Source organism: Harmonia axyridis, chromosome 2 (assembly GCF_914767665.1).
Source record: "Harmonia axyridis chromosome 2, icHarAxyr1.1, whole genome shotgun sequence".
Taxonomy (NCBI): Eukaryota; Metazoa; Arthropoda; class Insecta; order Coleoptera; family Coccinellidae; genus Harmonia; species Harmonia axyridis.
This window is the reverse complement of record NC_059502.1, coordinates 14,467,018-14,490,785: the sequence shown is the minus strand read 5'-3', so window position 1 is coordinate 14,490,785 and position 23,768 is coordinate 14,467,018. Positions and strand designations below refer to the sequence as shown.

Sequence of the window (23,768 nt, the reverse complement as noted above, 5' to 3'; positions counted from 1 at the left end):
GTCTTCTAACTTTTCTTTTTGTGTCTTCATCTGAATTTTCAACTTATTATCTTTCGGAGTATCTAATAAACAAAAATAATGGAGCCTAAGTCTTTTTCAGAAAGCGATTATTGACCCCAACATGTGATAACAAATATGACAAACCATTGAAGTATAATTAAAACACTTTTAAGGAACCTATCTGTGATACGATATTTGATTCAAATTTTTCGAAAACAATAAAAAAATCGGTTGTGGCGTCTTTGAAGACGAATCCTCTCTCTCTCTCTCTCTCTCTCTCTCTCTCTCTCTCTCTCTCTCTCTACGCACTATTTATGCTATTACGGTCAATTAAAATGGGTATAGTCTATAGTTGAGTTTACTCCCTATATCTATGTTTATTACTCTGGGGGTGAACTTTTAGGAAGGCTGAAATAATAATTAAAGACCTCCTAGTCAATTAAACACCCTATGATTCACCGAGAATAGCATTTCGAGAAAAGGAAAAATTGAGGAACTAAAGAAACATCAAATAATTCTATAATTTAAAACATAAAATATATATTTTTGTATTGATTAGTTCAGTTGTTAATTATTTTATTATACAAGGACAAGCTGAATATATACCTAGTGTGTTAATTTCTGAAAGTAGTAACGTATTTCATTGATGGAAAGAAAAATTATTGTTTTCATCATATTCATGAAAATCAACATGTGTTATTTAATTCATCAGCATTTGTATGATGATTATATTATTGTACATGGAAGACCACAACATAACGGAAGACAAACTGGAACAATGGCAGCTCCAGAAGAACTTTTTGATTTACTTTTGCTTTCAGCTTCGTACTCATATTTTCCCGACTCTCTAGCATAAGCTCCCTGAAAAATCAAACACAAAAAATTTTATTATATGATAAAATAATTGAATAAAAAGGTAATATACAGGGTGGCCACTTTTTCAATGGGATTGTATTGGTAACTCTTAAACCATAAGAGTTAGAAGGTCGGTCAAATGGAGAAAAAGTTGCATGCATATATTATCAAAAAATGTTACAGGAATTTTTTATTCGACAGTAAATTGTTCTCAATTTGACGTAATCAGATTTCGTATCCAACGTTTCGTGCTCTCTGGGTCACCCTCAACCTCATTTTTTTCAATACGGACCTGTATATATTATGACACTTTTCGAAATAACTTTCAACGCTGAATTCAACGATATATCATATAATGTCATTCAAAGTTGATTTTCAGGTGATTTTGACCTGTATTGATCTGTATTACATTTAGGTACCTTTAGTTTAATTAACAACATGCAATACATTTCGATGAGAAAATCATCTTACTCATCTTGAACTAAATGGAACATATCAGAATCAAATCAAGAAACAAGTAATAATTATTTACATATTTCAATTCATAATAATTAAACGAATTATCATTTAATAAAAGAAAAATCGAATGATTATTCGGAAGTAAATGAATATGAATGAAGTAAGTGTTCGAAATTTCCAACATTTTGTAAAATGCACTTAACGGTTCCGGAACCCATACTTCTTATACATTTGCTTATTTTGTCTTCTTGAATAACTTCCAATACATTCTCAATCTCGCGAGAAATCACCATTGTTGGATTTGTCATTTGTTCCGTTGAATCAAATTACAGAATCGAACTTTATTTTGATATCATTACGATATAATTTTTGCAAGGCTTGGTATTCAAATTCAAAATCATTGTATTCGCGTCTCTTGACTATTTTATTAACAACAGGTTTTGATAAATTGCATTCACCACAGATCCGACCCAAAGAAAATTGGATAAGGGTCGAAATCATCTGAAAATCAACTTTGGATGACATTGTATGATATATCGTTGAATTCAGCGTTAAAAGTTATTTCGAAAAGTGTCATAAAATATACAGGTCCGTATTGAAAAAAATGAGGTTGAGGGTGGCCCAGAGAGCACGAAACGTTGGATACGAAATCTGATTACGTCAAATTGAGAACAATTTACTGTCGAATAAACAATTCCTGTAACATTTTTTGATAATATTTTAAATAAAGTGGGAAAAAAAGCAAAATCAAAATGACAGAATTCACTTTTCTTATGATATCTCAATAACCGGCCCTGATAATCTCGATTTGTTTGAACTGCTTGATAATGCTTCTATGCATGCAACTTTTTCTCCGTTTGACCGACCTTCTAACTCTTATGTTTTAAAAGTTACCAATACAATCCCATTGAAAAAGTGGCCACCCTGTATAATGAATTATAAGATACTACTATGTTAAAAAATTGGTCAATGAAACATAAAATATCCATCCGAATTTATTGTAGCTATTGTACCTACTGCCGTCAAAGTAAATATGAAAAAAACAATTTCGAACTTTATGTAAAATGTCGTGTTTATCTCGGCATCAGAGAATTATAAAAATAGAAAATATCCTTTTTAGATAGGTACTATCTATCTGAAAAAAGAAGAAGAAGAAGTCAGGAGTTCTTAGGCGCCCATTCATTCTATGCTAATTGCACTCTTGTAGATTAAATTACTATAAAGTTTTGGTTTGCGGATGGTCCAAAGAAAACTTAACACCTCGATTTGCCGACTTTAAAGCCGAAAAATCGAGGTGTTAAGTTTTCGTTGGTCCACAAAATTTTTACTTGTTTATATTATGAGTGTAATTATTTCTGAAATATAGATTTATAGATACCTGTGCTCTCCAAGCAGCTGCACCTTCTTCTTTCTTAGCAAACATCTCGTGTCCTGGTGGATAATAGACAGGAGGTCCATTTACATTCTTGGATTTTACCAACGGTTCAGCCTTCTGCAAATCTTCAACTTCGGTAGCTTGCTGTTTCAGAGCTTTCGCTTTTCTTTCGTTGATTAATTCCAATTCATGCTGCTGATATCCTGAATTCAGTGGACTGGTTGGAGGCTAAAGAAAAAGGTTAAATTGAACATCATCAAGATGACAAAAGTAAAAAAAAATATATTTCGAATAAACATTCGAAATTATAAAAATAAATAATATAGTTTGGTATACCACCAAAATGAGATGAAAATATATTTCTAGTCAACAATATCTGCTCAACATGGAAATAATTTAAATATTTTTTTTAATTATCAAATTGGTAATAAAAGAAACAAACAACATTCTACATATGCAAAAACTAATGACAACACATTTCCAAAAGGTAGCTATAAACGAAATTACAAAAATAAAATAGGGCGACATAACATAACAAAAATTGTGAAAACAAGTGAAGAAAATTCCGCATATCACAGCCATTAAAAAAATCAGTCAGAGAACATTGAAGTGTTCGAGTCGTATGAATAAAATTGGAGCAAATACATTTTAGATCACTGGTATTCGTTTAACTACTTTCAACAGAATAGAAATCACATTTTGTTTTATAAAGAATAGCTATTTTTGAATATAGAGAAAACGACAAGAGAGAAGAAACATATAACAAGTATTCCAGCTTGATGCCTGGGATGTCCAAATTATCTAAAGAAAACAAAATGAGTTTGTTCATAAAAAAATATTTAAAAAATTATTTGAACAAAAATTTGAGACTTTCAGCATTATGCTTGCCACTTCTGGGCAAGCCAGTTCCGAAACTCAATGGACAGAAAGCCCTAGGTCTAGAACGTTGTCATATTTGCCCATATGATAGACAAACTGCTTGGGAACGCTACGCGAAAGAATGCAAAATTAAACCGCTCTTTCTACTTAATTGACCCCTAAATTTATATCATCCACACCATTATTGTTGAGAATTTCAGTCATAACATTTCGTAAGAAGATAATAAGCTAAAAAAAACTACAAATCAACTAAGATTCAACACTTACTTCTCTTCCTATTGTGTTCATCAATTCATCCAGCTTCTTTGGCGGTCCATCCACACGTTCCTCAGTTGGGAAGGGTCGAGGTAGAAGCAGTTCTCCTTCTTCGTTTGGAGGGTACCCTGTCTTGTAGTTATTCGTAGTAGAACTTGTGGTGGTATATTTGTATTTGATATTTATCGGTTGTTGAGGAGGTTGGTAATCGTTTCTGTATGGGGGTTCGTTGATTCTGTTTACGTTTGTTTCTCTTACTGAAACTAAATAGAATTTACTGGAGTTGATAGAACTTGGAGATTGGTTTCAGGGGGAGATGTAGATGTAGATTAGATTAAAGAGGATTTAAAGGGGTTCCATTGCACTTCGACCTAATGGTCTATTGTGCCCCCCCATCAGAGATATTCTCGCCATAACGTGATCTAGAGCTCGCCTTCCCTTTCCAGAGTTCTAATGAACTCCAGTATCTGGGATGGTTTCAAGAAGGCTACTTCCTCTCTTCTACAAGTTTCTTGTCCAAAGCATATTTTGCATTTCCTTCTCCTCAGAGAATCTACACTCATTGTTTTCTGCTAGATATATTCTCATGGGGAGCTTCTTGAGGCGACAATGCCCTGTAAGGAACCCAGTGAGGAGGTGTAGCATATTCTTCCTAAGATTCATATACTTCTTGGGTATCGCAGTGTCAAAGTTTAGAAGAAACTTTCTGAAAAGATCGAACCCAGAAAGATTCAGCCCGAGTGTTTCTATTTCGGTTTTTTCCTTTTCCTAAAACTCTTTCTGGTAGGGACATTTTCCTTTACTGCAGAAAGGTTCCGGATCAATGGAAGGAGTTTGTGCTCCTTTTCTGACAAGTGTATTTATTCATTTTCTTCAATTCCCGAGTGGCTGGGAACTCAGACTGAAAAGAACTTGTTATTCTTGTGTATTTCGTTGAATTTTCTTCGGCACTCGAGTACCATCTCACAATCAATCATATGTGAACTCAATGTTTTGAATGCAGCCTGAATTTCAGAATGTATCGCTATATTACATTCGTGATTGTCTCTAGCTAGGTTAATTTCCACACATCTTCCTATTGCAAGTATCTCTGCCTGAAAGACTCTTAGGCAGTGCCTAAAGATATTGAGCGTTTGATGCCAGTCTCGAATCCTCCAGCGCTAGTTCTCTTTGTGGTTTTAGAACCATCTATTTACCATTTAATGGTATTCTTTTTGAGAACTAGGATTGTGGCCTCCCTTTCTCAATCTTCTTTTCTGCTTAGTATGGTAGTGAAGATTAGGAAGGTTCGCTGATGATATACATATATATGGTCATGGAGGACCTGGCTCTCTGATTCCTAATTCAGGAGGATATGTAGCAGCTTACTTACTTAATGTGTGGGGGGGTGAAATAGTTAGTTCCCTAATAGATGCGAAAATTATTTTAAATACATCAGAAAGTGATTCTTAAAGAATCTGAATAAATATTTTCTGTATAGACGTATAGTAATACCTACCTCTTGTGGTGTCTCTGTCTATATAATCCCTTGGTTCCCTTGGTTGATTCGGATACTCCTTATTGAAAGTGTTGTGTGTCTCCTTGTAGACATATGTCTCTTTTCTAGGCGGATCTCTCACTGGATAATCATTTACATAGTTCCTTTCGTTGACAGTTTTCTCAAGAACATATGTTTTTTGTGGTGGTGGATCTCTCACTGGATAGTTGTCGATATAGTTCCTTTCGTCGATGGTCTCTTCTACAATGTAGGTCTTCTTTTGCGGTGGAGCTATGGGATAACCATTGTCTATGTTTTTCGTTGTTACAGTTTCATTGTAGACGTATTCGTTGTTAGATCTTGGGTATCTGCAATAAATCAAATAATAGCTCATTTGTAAAACCGTGACTGTATGTTCATATAACTTATGTTTTTGATGATGGTCACATAAAAGAGTCTAGTTGAATATTTTGGCAAGATAGGATTTTATGGATTTCGGACAAAATGATGGCCTGAACTTACCCCGGTTGATAATTTCTCGTGGTGATAGTCTCCGTAACATTCCCATCATATCCTGGTGGGTTAGGCTTCTTATAAGGCTTGTAATTATCTACAGTGGACTCTTTCAACACCCTAGTTTCGTAATTTATCTCAGGTTGCACAACAGTTCGCTTATTCTCGATATTTTCCAGTTTCTCATAAACGAAACTCTTGCTAGGGGTCGATTGAGAATCGTTCGGCGAATAGACGTACTTTTTCGAATCCATCGATACATCTGAGGTGTTTCTGTAGTCCAAAGTTCCGGGAATTTCGTACGTGTATGTTTTGATAGTGGTGGTAACTTTGGTGTTTTCTGGAGGACGTAGGGCGGGGTCCAGATGTTCCAGAATTTCCGGATTTATTTCTGGACACGTCGTTTGGACCACTTCGACAGGAGAAGTATGAACGTTCTTGACTTTCATCTGACGAGACAGTGTGGACGATCTTGATGGAGGTGAGCTCGAGGTTGTGTGATTATAATAACCTGAAATTGACATCTCATTTAAAAATTAGCAGATTCCAATTAAGAGAGGAATTTTCCGGGGAGGTTCTTTGAGCCCTTTAATGATCTACTTATTGGCGCTGAACATCTTCTCGAAACAACTGAACGCGACTGAAAAAGATTTTAACATCAGAGTTAACAGTAATAACGGGTGTTTTTTTCGAGGTATATAACTTTAAGTTGGCATTACTGTTCAAGATGGCGACCAATTTAACAGCTGTCAAGTGATATATTCTCAATTTGGTTTGGCAATTCATCATGAATAGACTCACGCCTGAACAACGCTTGCAAATAGTGCAATTTTATGTCGAAAATAATGGTACTGTGCGGAATACGTATCGCGCACTAGGTCCATTTTATTTTGTTTAGCGATGAAGCGCACTTCTGGTTGAATCGCTACGTCAACAATCAAAACTGCCGCATTTGGAGTGAAGCTAATCCTCAAGTGTATGTCAAAACACCGTTACATCCAGAAAAACTGACTGTTTGGTGCGCTTTATGGGCTGGTGGAATCATTGGTCCGTACTTCTTCAAAAACGTTGATGGCCAGAACGTTACAGTCAATGGTGATCGGTATAGAGCCATGATTACTAATTTTTTCATTCCTGAATTGAACAACAATGATGTCCAGGAGCTGTGGTTCCAACAAGACGGCGCAACATATCACACAGCTCGTGCCACAATCGATTCATTGAAAGCCACGTTTGGTGATCGCCTAATTTCACGTTTTGGACCTGTGAATTGGCCTCCAAGATCTTGTGATTTAACACCGCTAGACTACTTTATGTGGGGCTATGTAAAGTCATTGGTCTATGCGGATAAGACACAAACCCTTGACCATTTGGAAGACAACATTCGCCGTGTTATTGCCGATATACGGCCACAAATGTTGAAAAAAGTCATCGAAAATTGGACGTCCAGATTGGACTACATCCGAGCCAGCCGTAGCGGTCATATGCCAGAAATCATATTTAAAATGTAATGCCACAAGACAACGTTGTTTTATTGCAATTTAAAGTTCTATTGCTCTAAAAAAAAAACACCCTTTACTATTGTAGTGACTCTGCATGCCCGAAAGATGGCGTTACTGGCTTCGCGTCACACTCTAGAGCGGCACCGGTGGGTAAAATGAACTAATCTATGTTCTTTTGGATTTGACATGTGGTGATCCTGTGCAAGGCTATCGAACCTGAATTTGCCTTAAAATGCGTTTCAGAAACCCAAAACAACGCTTGAAGTACAATTCACGTGTTATATTTATATATTTTTTATATCTTTTTATATCTGAATAAAGTTATATTATTATTTGGCCACTGTGTTAACTAGCAGAATGTCCAAATAGATGGAGTTGACCTTACTTTCAGCAACCCTTGACCATAGAATTATGAAAGCTCTTAAATTGATTTTTACGTTGATTGCTCTTTGAGAAACCGAAGGTGAGTCTTCTTTTATAATATAATTTCAATTTTCTATGGATCTGATAATGTGATCAGTTTGGAAATTTTCAAAATGCTTAAAATTGTTATTTTATACCCAAATACTTATTATACAATATCATATTCACCTTCGTTTGTTCTATATTCGTTGTCCCTCGAAACCATTTGCTCCTTCTCAATTCGCCTATTCAATGTACTGCTCCGTTGAGTTTGAGGAGTATCGCCATAGTGCAGTTCTCTTTTGACTGTAGAAGTACTATATTTTTCATTGCGTTCACTGAAAGATGAATATTAATGTTATTTGCTATACATGCATCAACATATCCCAAAAATAGAGAAAAATGAAATTTTCATAATGTTATTTATTTTACTCACCCTAGAGTTGGGGTATCAACGTAATTTCCATAGATATCTGAAATTGAAAGTCATCGTTTCAATATTTATTTACCACGAATGAATCAGAATGGTGAAAGAAATAAGAACTTCATAAATTGCACCATTCGTTCAATTCAGTTCCCTAATTTTCATATTTTGATAAGAAATGTTACACTACCTCTCTCCATCAAAGGAGTCTTCTTTGCTTCCTTCAAGTCATCTAGAAGAGAATCTAATTGGTTTATACTATTCTGAACTCGTACTTTCTCTGGTCTGACATCATTGCCACCTCCAGTAGTTCTGTAAGAGTATGATTCTTTTTTATACCCTTCGATCCTTTTCGATCCATCTGGACTCTAAAAAAAATGATCGAATCATTTATATTAAAGAAAAGTGATTATTAAAGGATCCAAAACAGCACTTTCACGAAAAGTTGCAAAGGACTATCAGAAGCAGAAACGATCATTTGGATGATATAATTTTCAAATTATATTTAAAAAAATGCATTATATATGTCTTCAAAATAAAAAATATTTTTTTTGTTATCTCATTTAGCTTTTGATGGCCGACTCTAAGGTCTACAGTATGTGTATCCATGTTATATTTTCAAAATATCTCTTTGGCAACAATTTTTTCTAAAACTTGTTTAAGTATTTTTTTTGTATGGTTGAATGATAATTTATCGAATTTTAATACTGAACATTTGAGAAAGGGCCTCACCTTATAACTGTAAGCGTCATCGCTACTGTATTCAGTGACTGGATTCGCTGCATTCACCCTCAAAACTCTGTTCAATGAGTTTGTCTTATGTGAATTGAATCCATTTGTCCTGTAATTATCATACTCGTTATTTACAGCTAAGGAACTACCAGGCCTCGATACTGAATTCTGTAGATCATCAAGTAAATAATCTGAAATCGAAGAGCAACATTAAAAGAATTTAAATTTACTCAAGACGAATTGAAAGAAATTGGTTTTCTAATTGAGTGATTACTGAAATAAAATCAGAAAGGAAATTTAGGTTTTAGTTTATCGTTTTCATTATATTAGTGTTTTTTCTTTATCAATTTATCTCTTTTTCATGCGCATATTTGTAGGTAGGTTCTTTTCTACATCTCTTTTGATTTTAGTTCTCAATTTTATTTTTGTTTTTTATTTGATCTACCATTTGTTCAGTGTTTTGTTCTTTCTCGCGTCAAACTAGTTTAATTAATTTTTTACCTGAACAAGGTTTGAAACTAGCAACACCTGAAAATCTTCTTTCATTACATTTCAAGTTGGAACATAACTTAGGAAAGATTTTCAAATTATAACGGAGTTTCTATTTCAAACACTTCTGGGCAAGAATACTGTTGTTATTTTGATTCGTACGTTAATGATAAGTAGAGAGCTTGCTTCCTGCCAAATTTTAATTTTCTAAATACGTAGATTTGAATTGATTTAAATTTTGATAAGAAGTTTTCTTTCCTAATGCTTCTAGGAGAACCTATTCGAACGGATTTTCGAAATGAGACACCGAATTTTTAACTACATTCCTATCAAAGATTCGGAGATACAGTTTTCGTCAGATAGAGAAAGCGAGCTGAAAATAACGAACATTTATTATGCTCAATTTGTTTCCAATTCAATAACAGGGTTGTACTCACCCCCGTTAGGGGGTTGATGTTATGGGGATGCAAAGACCGAAAAAGTAGTTCACCCTCGCATCAGAAATTGATGGGTCCGAGTGATTTTCCACATTTTCATGTCAAAGTCGGAAAATCGAGGTGTTAAGTTTTCGTTGGACTAGTATATTCTTCTGATATAAATATGGAAAAAGTCGTAGGTAAATCCAGCAGATTGAAATCCCGTAGAGTAAAAACAAAACACGAAACAATAACGTGCCTTAGTCAAATTGCATATATTTATAGTGATGGTTAATTATCAATGCCATAAATTAAAAGTATAAATCATTGCCCTACTACAATAAGTAGGTAGTTCTCTTTACCTAAATTGCTATCAAACTGTGATAAGTTTTGACTAGACTGACTTCGAACTGGAGACACTGTCTTTAAAATTTTTGTCTCTTGATACTCCTTTCGTTCAACCTTGGGCATACTGGACTCCACCTGGAAAATAAACATTTTTAGAAATATTTTTGCAACTCTAGAAGGTTTAAATAAAGCTCATTATCATTTCTAGAGAAGTTTAAACAGAATTTATGATCAACGAAGATCTTTTATCTTTGTTGTGACAGAAGTATTTTCCTTTGTAACTTCGATATTGATTTTCAGCAATGATATATTATTCTCTACTATTTCTATATTTTGCATTTATATTTTATATATTTTTTCATATGTAGAAATATTCAGCGTTGGAAGAGAAAATAATAAACTATAGTGCAAAATCTGCAGTGTTTTTCAGTTTTGTGAATTAATCTTTCGAAATGAAAACTTTCAACCATACCCAAGTTTTCCTTATTTTCTACTACATAGTTCTTACACACCCATCAGCTAGAAAATATGCTCTATGAGATATTTTTCTAAAAATATGAGCTATTCTATTAGTTGGAAGAAATAGCAAACCATTGTATAAAATTGTTTAGTGGTTTTTACTTCGAACAATTCTAAAAGGAACACGCATCAACATTCGAATATCTCATATGAAAAATATATTTGGATCATCCGTTCACTGCCAATGAAATAATTTATTTTTGAAATGTATATTCTGTAGAATCCTGTAAACAAAGCGCAAGTGTTTAAAACCGAGTTTATTTCTCAAGGGCAAATGAAAACGCATGAGAAATAAAGATAATTTCACGAATAAGTGTATCATTAATTTGAATTGACCCATTTTTGAGTGCTCGTTCTCGGAACAGATGATTCTATAATTTCATCTCATTGTCTGTTATTTTCAAATTTTCAAGCGGGAATGGTCTTAAATCATAAGGTTCGACAAACTGAAGACGAATCCACCCATAAATTGAATTCTGTCCGGCCAGCCTTTTACACGATAACTTTCAAACGGATGGACTGAAGAACCTCAAAGTGAAATGTCACAGTTTTGTTCTTCAATGGGCAAAATCCATAGAATATATGATAAATAATATTCTATACTCAAAGGCAAAATCCGACTAGGATATGTTATTCCCAATTTGAGTTATTTCACCTAAAACATATAAAAAAATTGTGTTAGTCGACCTGCATTTTGACATGTCTCATTTAGGGATGGTATTTTCCTCAGAGTAATAAACATAGATAGAGGGATAATATGTCATTTTCAGTAAGCAAATTTTGTCCCCAATATGAACTATCAAATTTGACAAGAAGCGCGCGGAAATTAAAACTTATCAGTGATACGATATTTCACTCAATTTGCGAGTTTCTCCACAAAGAACGCACTTTTTATGTACCATAGTGAATCAACGTTTCATATTAACTCAAAATACATATATTGAAATAAATGCCTAAATATATCAGAAATTCAGAAAACAAACTTCAAGCGCGCCAAAAGACGCGAAACAACCGATGACACTAAGAGAGCTATAATTGCCAAACCTTGGATTTCAGCAGGTAGATACAGAAAATAATACATATTCTGCTTATTATAAATTCGATAATTAGGAAAAATATCGGATTCCGAATATTCTAATTTGCATATTTAATCGGGAATCACTCAAATAAATATATTTCATTCAATATAATATACATTTATAATGATATAGTAAAATGATGCGAAAATACGCTGCGCAAAAGAATTAACTCACATTATGGAAATCTCAAATTTATTCTACAACTGAAGATGTTTTCAATGAAAATTATTTTTATCAGAATTATGCATCTCTTACCCCAGCCCATCGAAGGGCGCGTTTGGATTTTGCGAGAGAGCATATCCTTTGGGAAGAGGCTGATTGGGAAAGAGTTCTCTTCACAGATGAGTCTAGATTCTGACTCTACCATTGTGATCGACGTTCCCTTGTTTGCAGACGTCCACATGAAAGATATGCTCAGTGCACTCTTTCCCAATCAGCCTCTTCCCAATGGATATGCTCTCTCGCAAAATCCAAACGCGCCCTTCGATGGGCTGGGGTAAGAACTGGGCCTCTTGCCGCGACACGAGGCCTTAAATCATATTATCTGAGCGATTTCTTATTGTCTGAGTGATAATTTGCACCCCATGAGTTTGCTCAAGCTGATTTTGAAGGAGGCGAGCGGTTGCAAACCGTTGTCTCAACGAAGAAACTCTCAAGTAACGTTCTTGAATGGCAGTTGTTACCCGTGGTCTACCCTGTCCTGGTCTTCGGACATTCATACCTGTCTCCCTGAATCGCTGCAACATTCTGGACACACTTGTATGGGAAACTCCAAACCTTTCTGCAATTCTTGTGTATGTCCACCCTTCTTCTCGCAAAACTACCGCTTGGGCACATTCCTCTTGGGTCAAATTGCGTGTTTCGCGTTGCATAGCGATCGAGTGTAGAAAATCAAACGAAAGAAAAACTATTGATCAGTAGAATTGATCGAGAACAACTGATTTCAGAATGGAGCCAATACATTCAAAATCTGATAATCTCATCTTTTTTTATTCCTGCTGGGAAAAAACATATGTATTGAAGAAAAACGTTGAAAGTGGATAACATATGCATGCATAATTCTGATAAAAATAATTATCATTGAGAACACCTTCAGTTGTAGAATAAATTTGAGATTTCCATAAAGTGCGTTAATTCTTTTGCGCAATGTATATCTAACCATATTGGGGACATGTAAAAATTGGGAATACTTCCTATATCTATGTTTATTACTCTATGCCTATGGTATTTTCCATAACAAAAATGATGCGATTGAAAAAAAAATTACTCTATCCATTGTCTCATTCTCTTGATCTAATGAATATTCGGATCAAAAACTTAAGAACTTCAAGGAAGTAGTAACATCTACTACTCATTCATCAGTCATTTCTGACCATATGCATACGATCTACATATCCGGCAGATCTGGAGTTATTAGAAACTGTTTGTAATAACAAACATTGCAAAGGAATGTGGTTCGACTGAGAAGATCGTACATTGGGTAGGTGAGAGACATAAAATACGAATAACGTAATAGTTGCTGACCTTCCGATTTCCACAAACTAACTATACCAATACCTCAGCCTCGTGTCATTCCTTTTATAGTATGGTCACACTGTCTCAACATTTTTTAATAGCCTTCGACACCATCTGTTTCAATTTTTTCTTTACTCATCGACCTACAGATATTCCAAGAGAAAGCTTTTAAATCCGAGTTTGCCTAGTGATTTTGGTTCATTATTTCCAATAATTATATTAGGGGATTCTTTAAGGCCAATAAAAACCACGCGCCGCATCAAAAAGTTATAAGGAAAAAACAATTTTTTTTTTCAACACCCTGTATCTCGAAAACGGAGCTTGTTAGGATATATGTTTATATGAACTTTTTTTTTCATAAAAAAAGTTGTTTTATCAGACGCCAAATTTATTAAAATCTGGACCCCCTGTATATTCAAAAAACATCATTCACAGTGCACATTTGAAATTTTAGAAAAATTAGTTTTAGCACCCTATATAATCTAAACGGATGAATCTAGAAAGATGATAATGAAGTCATTTGATCAGCACCACGAGTTCTGCAACATACAAAAAATTCGAGCAAATTCACAGAAAGTCATTTTTTCTTTGATGCGGTGCGTGAAGGTCCTTTCAAGCTTGCCTAAATTATCTTTCATCTATAGTGCTAATACAATTCAAAAAGGTCATTAATTTGATTCAGCAACTCATTTCGATTTATTTCCAATAATGAAATTTGAAGATTACGGAAAAAAAACTGACTCATCGAACTTTCAAGTAAGTATGATGATGATTATTTTGAAAAAGAAGAAACTTATTTATGTAGAACCGATAATTTGCATTGATTTGTACTGAATTATTTGAGTCTTCTTAGTAGGTATCTCTGAATGGCAAACGTTCTTGTTCTTGTCTCAAATTTAGTGAAATATTCAAGAGGTTCAATTTTAATAATGTTCAAGGCTATCTGTTGGATTCTCCAAATTAAAACTTCTGCTAAAATAGTAAATCTTAATTACCACCAATTAAATCATGTGACGATCTCCAGAATTGTCAATATTTATGTTTATTCGAATTCCAGTTTTCTAAATTGACCAATTAATTCAATCAAAATTGTTATGTGATCTCGCGTTTTATTTCCAATATAGATAACACAAATTCTCCTTCACCAAATACGCATTTTAAAGCACTAAAAATTGTTATTCACTTGCTAAATCTTTATAAGTTAAGTTTAAAAATGAGTACGCTGTATTTTACAATAGAAACCATCGATTTATAAGAGTTTTTCACTATTATTCATTTTAAAGAGTTTGTCATTGTGGAAAGTCCTTTTTTATTAATTTTTTTGGAATGGAAAAAATAAAATTAGATGAATTTTTTATTGAAAAGTAAATATATGCATGATATAACTTTAAGAACATTTTTAGATGAATTTTCACATACGAATATCATAAAAAAAGTCTTGTCAAAGGCTGAAAAAACGGTTATTCTAAAACTAAAAATGAAGAACATACCTATTTTGAATTGTTTCACTCATGAAAAGTGATGGGATTTCAAAAACGCAGGGGATAGAGGGGTAGTTGAACTTTGGGAGTTCACGGGAATACCACGTGGTATAAACCCCTCTTAACTCATCAGTTATCATCGAAATAAGTTTTAAGAATAGGATTTTTTCAGATATTTCGCTTAGATATTTTATGGTTCTGATGACGCTTATAATTTTCTATGGTTCTGGTTACGCTTTCCACAGGAAATTTTGCACGAGCCTTGAAATAGTTATTCTTTGAAATAATCACAGTATACAGCCATCAATATTTGAATTTTCTATGGTTCTTATGATATGTCCAACTTAAAATTTGGCAAGAAGCTTGAAATTATTATTATTATTATTATTTGAATAAATTACTGGGATGAATGAGTTTCAATAAATAATTATTATTCATTATCATTTTGAATCTATAACCAACATTTAATTTTTGTAGTCACAGAAATATCCAGCAATTCTTTTTCGATATTCTTTTTGAATTATCTCTTATTCTGGTGATGCGATCAACCCGAAATTTTCCACAAAGTCTGAAATTGTTATTCCAAATCTTCATCCCGATGTCTGTTTGGGGAACGACCGCTCAAAAAATGATATTGCATCCGTTGACCCACAAAATCGTGCATTAACCGTCAATTAGTGTCTCTGTCTGATCACTGTCATCCTTTTTTCCGCTAATTGTCTTGAAGTCACCAGCCAATAGGTGAATCACACCAGTCAGGTCTCTGAACAAACTTCACAAGGTGTGGTTTCCACATTGTAACGGAAATCGAGCTCCTGTTATATTTCGAACAAAATGCCCAAGTGCACGTTTTCCCACAACCACCCACATTTCTTCGTCACTGACCCAGTGTGGGACGTTAAAAATAAATTGTATTGAGAGCACCTCATTCATCAGATGTGCGATTTATGTCTATGATCTACGAGTCCTTGTTTTCGCAATACTCATCGGCAGAACCTGCCAAGGCGCCAGTTCGTTGTTTAATATGCACGAGACGTAGTCTAGAGACGATTTTTAACTTTCTCTAGTCATTCGGAAATAGTTCAATCACAATTTTATCGAATATATTCATGTAAAGGGAGTTTTTTTGAGCTATAGAACTTTAAATTGCAATAAAACAACGATGGATTATTCGATTGACATGAATTTTATTTATCCGCAAGATAATCTTGTGGCATTACATTTTAAATATGATTTCTGGCATATGACCGCCACGGCTGGCTCGGTGTAGTCCAATCTGGACGTCCAATTTTCAATGACTTTTTCCAATATTTGTGGCCGTATATCAGCAATAACACGGCGAATGTTGTCTTCCAAATGGTCAAGGGTTTGTGGCTTATCCGCATAGACCAATGACTTTACATAGCCCCACAGAAAGTAGTCTAGCGGTGTTAAATCACAAGATCTTGGAGACCAATTCACAGGTCCAAAACGTGAAATTAGGCGGTCACCAAACGTGTCTTTCAATAAATCGATTGTGGCACGAGCTGTGTGACATGTTGCGCCGTCTTGTTGGAACCACAGCTCCTGGACATCATGGTTGTTCAATTCAGGAATGAAAAAGTTAGTAATCATGGCTCTATACCGATCACCATTGACTGTAACGTTCTGGCCATCATCGTTTTTGAAGAAGTACGGACCAATGATTCCACCAGCCCATAAAGCGCACCAAACAGTCAGTTTTTCTGGATGTAACGGTGTTTCGACATACACTTGAGGATTAGCTTCACTCCAAATGCGGCAGTTTTGTTTGTTGACGTAGCCATTCAACCACTCAAGTGTGCATCATCGCTAAACAAAATAAAATGGACGTAGTGGGCGATACGTATTCCGCACGGAACCATTATTTTCGAAATAAAATTGCACTATTTTCAAGCATTGTTCAGGCGTGAGTCTATTTGAGATGAATTGCCAAACCAAACTGAGAATAAATCACTTGACAGCTGTTAAATCGGTCTCCATCTTGAACAGTAATGCCAACTTAAAGTTATAAACCTCGAAAAAAACACCCGTTATATACTTTTTTTGATATATCAATCAAACTGATGAGTCCTGTTGGGTAATATTATAAGTGATTGAGAAATTACTATGGAGTACCACAAGGCTCGGTGGTTGGGCCACTTTTTTATTTATTCTATGTGCTAAGCTTGCAAATAGCTGGACTCGAAGACCAATATTATTCTTTTGCGAATCATACAGGTGAAATTGATGAGGTTTAAAGCTAATTAATGAGGATATGAGTAAATATCTTAATGGCTGTACTGAAAAGGATTAAAAATTAATATTGACAAAACTACCTATATGTATAATTCTCAAACATCTCAAACAAGAAAATCTAACATGTCTCAATATAGAGGTTGATTTGTAGAAGAATCTTCAATTTATATCTAACTTGATGAATAAGATAATGTGGCAAATTATTTAATTATGAATATCTTACACCCACAAATGTTTTGTAACAAGAACTGTATGTACCTGGGTTGGAAAATGGAAATTATATTAAAGTGGGAGCAATGCAAACTAGTGTATCAAAGAGAGGTCTCACAGAGGGCCGGGAGAGTCGGGATAGAAAACAAAACATAAAGCTCAAATGCTCAATAGTCTCAAGACCAATTTTCTATCTATAATTTTTACTATTTATTTCTATCTATTAATGTAGTTCATCGTCATGATACAAGATCATGACTCTAGTTTATATTTATCACAAAGCAAAACTTACGTAGTATTGTATAATCCCCTATAGCTTGCAATTAAATATTTGACTACCCTAAGCGAGGATATTAGACCCATTCCTATGCCCAGTTCTTTGGAAAAGTGAAAATCAATTAAATATTACCTGAATGAATATAAAGAAGAAAAAAAAAAGTTCAAAAATTTTAAACCGTTGTTTGAAATCAGCTTAGTCAACGTTCACTGTGTATATTAGGTGCGTTAATCCCGAGGCCAGAGTTTAAAACGTTTAAAATTAATTATAAACTGTGGTTTGTAATAAAATGACTAAAGCGATTTTCTTGTAATGAAAATAATACATTAAAATTACTGTAATGATATTGCGAAATGAATGATTTTATTTTATTTTTGAATTCTTAATCCTTCATGATCATTCAAAAGGTGCAGTGGATATTGAGAACATGTCCTAAGTATGAATGCATATCTCCCGAGTTAACAATTTATTGACACATTCAAGAATTACGTCAGAGAAAATTATTATTTTTATATTCATTCATAATCAAAAGTGAAATATTACCCTGGCAAATAATAATTCAAAGAATAATGAGACCTTAACGACTATAACAATGTCAAGGTTACCAAGTTTTTGGAGCACGCGGTATAATCTGCGTTGATTACCTTGAGAGGTCAAGAAGGCCAAGTGTTATGATTGTGTGGAAAAGAGTCATATACAATAAAGTGAATTGCTCGAATGTTTCTAGAGGCATATTCATTCTACAATTGTCTGGAGGAATATCTATTTCTTTCATTTATTTCATGATGACTCATCAATGGAGCTCGTTACTGAATTTCGAATGGACATGGACCAGGTTCTTTCGATATTTTTGGTTGTGAGTTTTGAATGAATGATTTTAAATGAAAACGAATTTGAAACCTTGGTAGCTGATAATTAATAATTACCATTCAAAAATAAGATTTTAAAATATTGTTCAACTGTAGTGTTATCTATTCTTTTCGGAATATTTTCAAAATCATTACAGGGTGTTGCATGAATTGGTGGCCCTAATAGCCTAGTGGTGCATTCGGAGATACAGGGTGATTCATGTAAGTTGACCTGACTTTCTGATATCCATAACTTGGAAATCAGCAGTTCGATTTTATTCATTTTTGATGTATTTTTCCATGAAAATATCGTCATTCCTCTAAAACGTGTGAAAAATATAGATTTCTGAGTCTAAAGGAAAAAACTCGAATATCTGAGTACTGCCCTGGAAATATTAAAAATACATGAAACGTTTTGAAGGGTTGTAAGAAGTGATCAAACCCACAAATTTTAAATAAAACAGTACAGCCGATTTCCAAGTTAATTAGGCCAATTTTGATGAATCACCCTGTATCTCCGATACTAACAATCTTAGGATACACAACAAGCTACTTTTAAAAAAGGCCTGGATTATCTGCATTCACCACTAGGCTATGGCCAACCAGTCATGTTACACCCTGTATAAAGAAGATATTGTATTTAGTTGTATTGTAATCCCCAGCCTTTTTATTGAATAGTAGGTATTTAATAATTTTTTTTCAATTTGATATTTCACCCATTAAATTCGCTAAAAGAATCAATGTGATAGAGTAGAAGATTTCTCTACCAAAGTTCATCTCAACAATTCTCATCGACATTTAAAAAAAACGTGCATTCACTGCATTCTAAAAATTTTTTTCACAACAATTGTTTTTCTAGTGAATAACTCGAATGATGTATATCTACACATTGGTGCTTATCTGGCCAGTTGTTGAAATTATACTTAATATGGCACATAAATAAATATATGTAGTGCCATAATATATCACACATAAGAATTTGCTGACATCTTGGAAATCTTCAAAAGGATCTGTGTCTGAGCTTTCAGATTTACTCTTAAATTTGCCATATTGGTAAAAGAATAAACGTTACTTCACATTCATTCTAGTAGGTCAAGGCGGTATATTGAATTTTAATGACATTATATAATAATATGACATGATTAGGATATGTTAGCCATTTTGGGATCATTTTCCCTGAAGAAACGAACGTTCAAATTGATGATTATTCATTCTAAGATAATAGAAAAATATGAATTGGTTCAACTCTTGATGTTTCATAAGTTTTTGCATTATTATAAGAATTATACAATTTTTTATAGCATTAAAATAGGGGGATAGAAGAGATAAGATATAAATAGACAAATTAACATATCACAAAAGAAAGGAATACATTATTTTGACTTTAAGTGTAAACGAACGTGCATGTTATGTGGTCATTCCTTATAAACCATTGATTAACTGGATATGGATATTGCCTTCAATAGAATTATACATAAATATCTCGATTTGCATTTTTTTTAAAGTGAAATTCTTGAATACTCATTGAAGTCAGTTATTTTCAGTGGTGGGTCAGCAAAGGCCAGGAAGAGTTTAATATAACAATCCATTTTAATTATGATAACAAACAATCCTTTTATGTAACTGCGAAAAATTCGTAATCTGTATAATAATGGAAAAATGCTAGTTTGTTATTACGTTGTTTTATTTCACGACGTTTAATTATGATTGAAAATAAAGATATTTATATTCTTCATGGATAATTGCGGCACCAATTGTGATAACGATAGAGTTTATAGTATACCCTATTCTATAAAAAGTTCAAAAATTGAAGAGAAATTGGCTAATTCGAAAAAATTCTTAGAATGCAATAATAACTACAAAGTAAGATGAATACTAAACAGGAATTTCGATTGAAATTTTCAATTTGATTCAACTCATTATCCTCGAGTGGGATTTCTAATCATAAATCGACTTATTTTAAATTTATCTCACAAATCACGTAAGATGTGAAATAAAATATTGAATTGAATTTAACTTTTTTTTTCATCATAAGATCAATAACCTATTCTTGTTCTAGGGAAACGGCTTATTCTAGGGAATATGCATTATATTATGATTGTTAAGAAGGATACTTTGGGAGCACCTTTTTTGAAAACCAAGATCCAGAAAGTTTCTACTTCAAATTTGTAAAGAAGACTGAAGTGAGTAAATTGGTGCAAAAATCTACAAAACTATAAATACGACCAAGTTGAAGTCTACTACTCAGTAGTAAAATAATTGTTTCAAGGTTCTAAGCAATTTCATTAATACAATTATAACAAGCGCACAAAAGTTCCTGGCATTCAGTGCTTCTCTGAATTGTTAATTTATTTTACGAAAATATCAAGAGATTTTGTGTTCATATATTACACTTCGCTATGTTCATTGATGAATATGTGAAGAATAAATGATAAATTGATTTTTTTCATGATTGAAAACCAACAATTGGAATAATAGAAATAAAGGTTTTATTGACATGACATTAGCGCAATCTTGGAAATGAAACAGATCTCATATAGCTGATGAATCAATCTGAAATTTATATTGGTGGTTACATTAAATTAAACCTCCTATTTTTGATTTAATCTGAAGAAGAGAAAATTCTAAGTAACTTGAGTAAGTCAACGAAACTAATATTATGATCTCGCGAATTTCAATGACATATTGATGACAAAATTGCTATGCAAAAACAGTTTATTTGTGGAATTTTGTCGAAGATAATTTGAAATTACAAACATTACAAATAATGCATAAACTTTCGGAAGTATAGGTAAATTCGCATACGATAAATTTCAAATGGAAACAAGTATTGTTGTGTTGGTTTATACAGGGTCTTTTTAAATGGTTGTAACATCGTAGTAACCCTTGAAGTATTTATTACCGCTTATCACTTATACTGGCAACTATTTTAAGATATAAAATTTCGAAATTGGCAATAAAATGAATGGTATATTGAAAAATTTTATTCAAATTTTGTGAACTCTCCTTTACTAAATCATTTATTAGTGAATTAAAAATTTTTGAAAGGCCTTTAAGATATTACAATAATCTTTAAAGACATAATATTCAAATACCTATATTATTTCATCAATGGAAATATTTCTTGAATTTCGAAATTAATAATTTTTGCTATACGAAGGTTAAAATTTTCGCTATTCGTGCAAGTAGAAGCACGAAAATGGGCATTAAGAATTCCACTGAAAAAAGGATACATTACCTTATTTATGGCAAGAATGAATTGACATGACTCTTATTGGCAAAAAATTAATATACTTTTACAATAACCCAATAGGATTGTTGATCGTTATTAAAATCGATGTTGTAAAGATCCGGATAGGTTCTCAAACTGAAAGAATTGAGGTATACAGCCGGTTCTTGCAGAAATATATCTAGACGCGAAACCGGGCCACTTAAGGTGAAGAACCAATTGTTGGCGAATACCAAAAATGTATCGTCCTCCAATCAAGACAACGTCAAAGCATACTCGTCAGTAACACAATTACGTGAATATTATGGAATGACAACTTGCCTTTTTTACGGAAATAATCCAAAATACGAGATTACACTCAACACACAAGACACATATCTCAGATTATGCAGATGAAAGTGTTCATATGCTATTTTGGGATCTGCCGTTCGAATGTCAGCGCGTAGGCCAAAGAGCGAGCTGCGCAGCCGCAACTGTCTTAAGATTCGAAGGAGTCAAGTAGGCAGAGGAGGTCCAGTCGCCAATTGTTTATTTAAACACCATTTTTGGACCCGCATGTGACTGAACTTGAGGCGAAAAAAGCAGTAACGAGCACAGATTCGCAGAAATATGGACAAAGTGATGCCATCGATTGAGGGATTGATTTGATCGCTCGTTTTGAATTGAAACGACGATCGGATCGACCAGTTTGAGTCATTTCTATTTTCTGATGCCAATTGTGTAACGGTGACCCGTCCAGAGGATTATTTGTTTGTGTGTCGCTTGATAGGTTATTTGTTGTACCTTCACGAAATGTGAATCGGACGTGGGTTGGGTAGCTCTGTCGTTTTATTGTTGTGAATAATTCATGGATTGAGTGACCACACATTTGTTTCTCAATGGGACATTAAAAGTATTCGGGGAAATTAGGTTTACATATAATTGTTAACGCCTTTGCAATTCGTACCAAGAGAAGAATAAATATTGGCGATTTAGGGTCGGGAGCTTTTGAGCGCTCGCTCAATCATGCACCGGTTGCGCTCTTGCATACAACAAAACTTGAAATACAGGGTGTTCTACTAGCCCTTTGCAAACTTTGACACATACAAGTTGTGTTCATTCTGATTTTTTCCAACAACTGTTATGAAAAATAGTGTATTCTTCAAAGCTTACTGAATTTCAAAACTATGTATTGCTCAAACTGTGGAAATATTATTCCTCACGGCACTTGGCCCACGCCTCGCTTGATAGACCAATGAAATTGGGCTTTTGAAAAGTCATTTCTATGGAAACGCAAAAAATGCATAGATACTAGATACTGTCAACGAAGGCCATTTTGAAATGAATCGGGAACATTACTTGTATGTATTATTTAAATTGAGGCAGTTGTAGGAAAAGTATACTGTTCAAAATGTGGAGAATAGTATATTGTGCAACAAGTTAGGGAAGTTCAACTTTTCTCACGAGTGTGGAAGTTTGTGGCACGAGCCTCAAAGGCGAGTTCTGCAAACACACGAGTGAGAAAAAGGACTTTTCCTACAACTGCTATAAAAAGTAGCGTATTCTTCATAGCTTACTCAACTTCATAACTATGTTTTGCTCATACTGTGGGAAATATTATTCCTCACGACACTTTGCCCACTCCTCGCTTGATAGACCAATGAAATTGGGCTTTTGAGTCGTTTCTATGGAAACGCAAAAAATGCATAGATACTGTCAACGAAGGCCATTTTGAAATGAATCGGGAACATTAGTTGTATGTATTATTTGAATTTATTCACTTGTAGGAAAAGTATACTGTTCAAAATGTGGAGAAAGTCCGTTTTCTCACTCACTTCCACACTCGTGAGAATGAAGACACTCGTGAGAAAAGTTGGACTTCCCCACTTGTTGCACAATATACTATTCCCTCAATACATCTTATGATATGCAGGTTATTCCATTTGAAAAAAAGCACTTTTCATAATTTTAATATGTCTCGTTGAAGCCTCAGATTTCGAACAAGCCCAAATATGATTAGGGATGTATTTTATTACTCGGTAATGATACATGGGTTATTTGTAATTCCCGGGTAATCCATACCCGAGATTTTAGCTGTTTGGGATTCTTAACACCAAAGTGATGAATGTTTGATGAAATTGAAGCTATGTTTTGTATAAAACGGAATAAAGTAATAGTATACACGGTGAAACCAATGCATTCGCCATTTTGCAATCAACAGCATGTTGATAATACTCGTGAGAATAGGA

General features: G+C 33.9%; 1 protein-coding gene across 1 annotated transcript; it reads right to left on the bottom strand.

The window, feature by feature from the left end:
• Window positions 1-502: 502 nt before the first annotated feature.
• Window positions 503-22,147, bottom strand: LOC123672804. The gene is made up of 11 exons (XM_045607100.1): window positions 21,862-22,147; window positions 10,141-10,261; window positions 8,874-9,064; window positions 8,332-8,509; window positions 8,154-8,190; window positions 7,907-8,055; window positions 5,823-6,324; window positions 5,322-5,668; window positions 3,836-4,086; window positions 2,693-2,917; window positions 503-861 (listed from the first exon to the last, which is right to left on the bottom strand). Exons 2-11 carry the CDS (start codon window positions 10,247-10,249, stop codon window positions 727-729), a joined length of 2,124 nt encoding a protein of 707 aa, XP_045463056.1. The 5' UTR covers window positions 10,250-10,261; window positions 21,862-22,147; the 3' UTR covers window positions 503-726.
• Window positions 22,148-23,768: the final 1,621 nt, after the last annotated feature.

Excerpts from the sequence above, each read along its gene's own strand:
- LOC123672804 (XM_045607100.1), bottom strand. The coding sequence starts at position 10,249 with ATGCCCAAGGTTGAACGAAAGGAGTATCAAGAGACAAAAATTTTAAAG. Across the intron at positions 2,918-3,835 it reads TGAACACAATAGGAAGAGAA|CCTCCAACCAGTCCACTGAA; the intron begins GTAAGTGTTGAA and ends CTTTTTCTTTAG. Across the intron at positions 862-2,692 it reads CAGCTGCTTGGAGAGCACAG|GGAGCTTATGCTAGAGAGTC; the intron begins GTATCTATAAAT and ends TTGATTTTTCAG.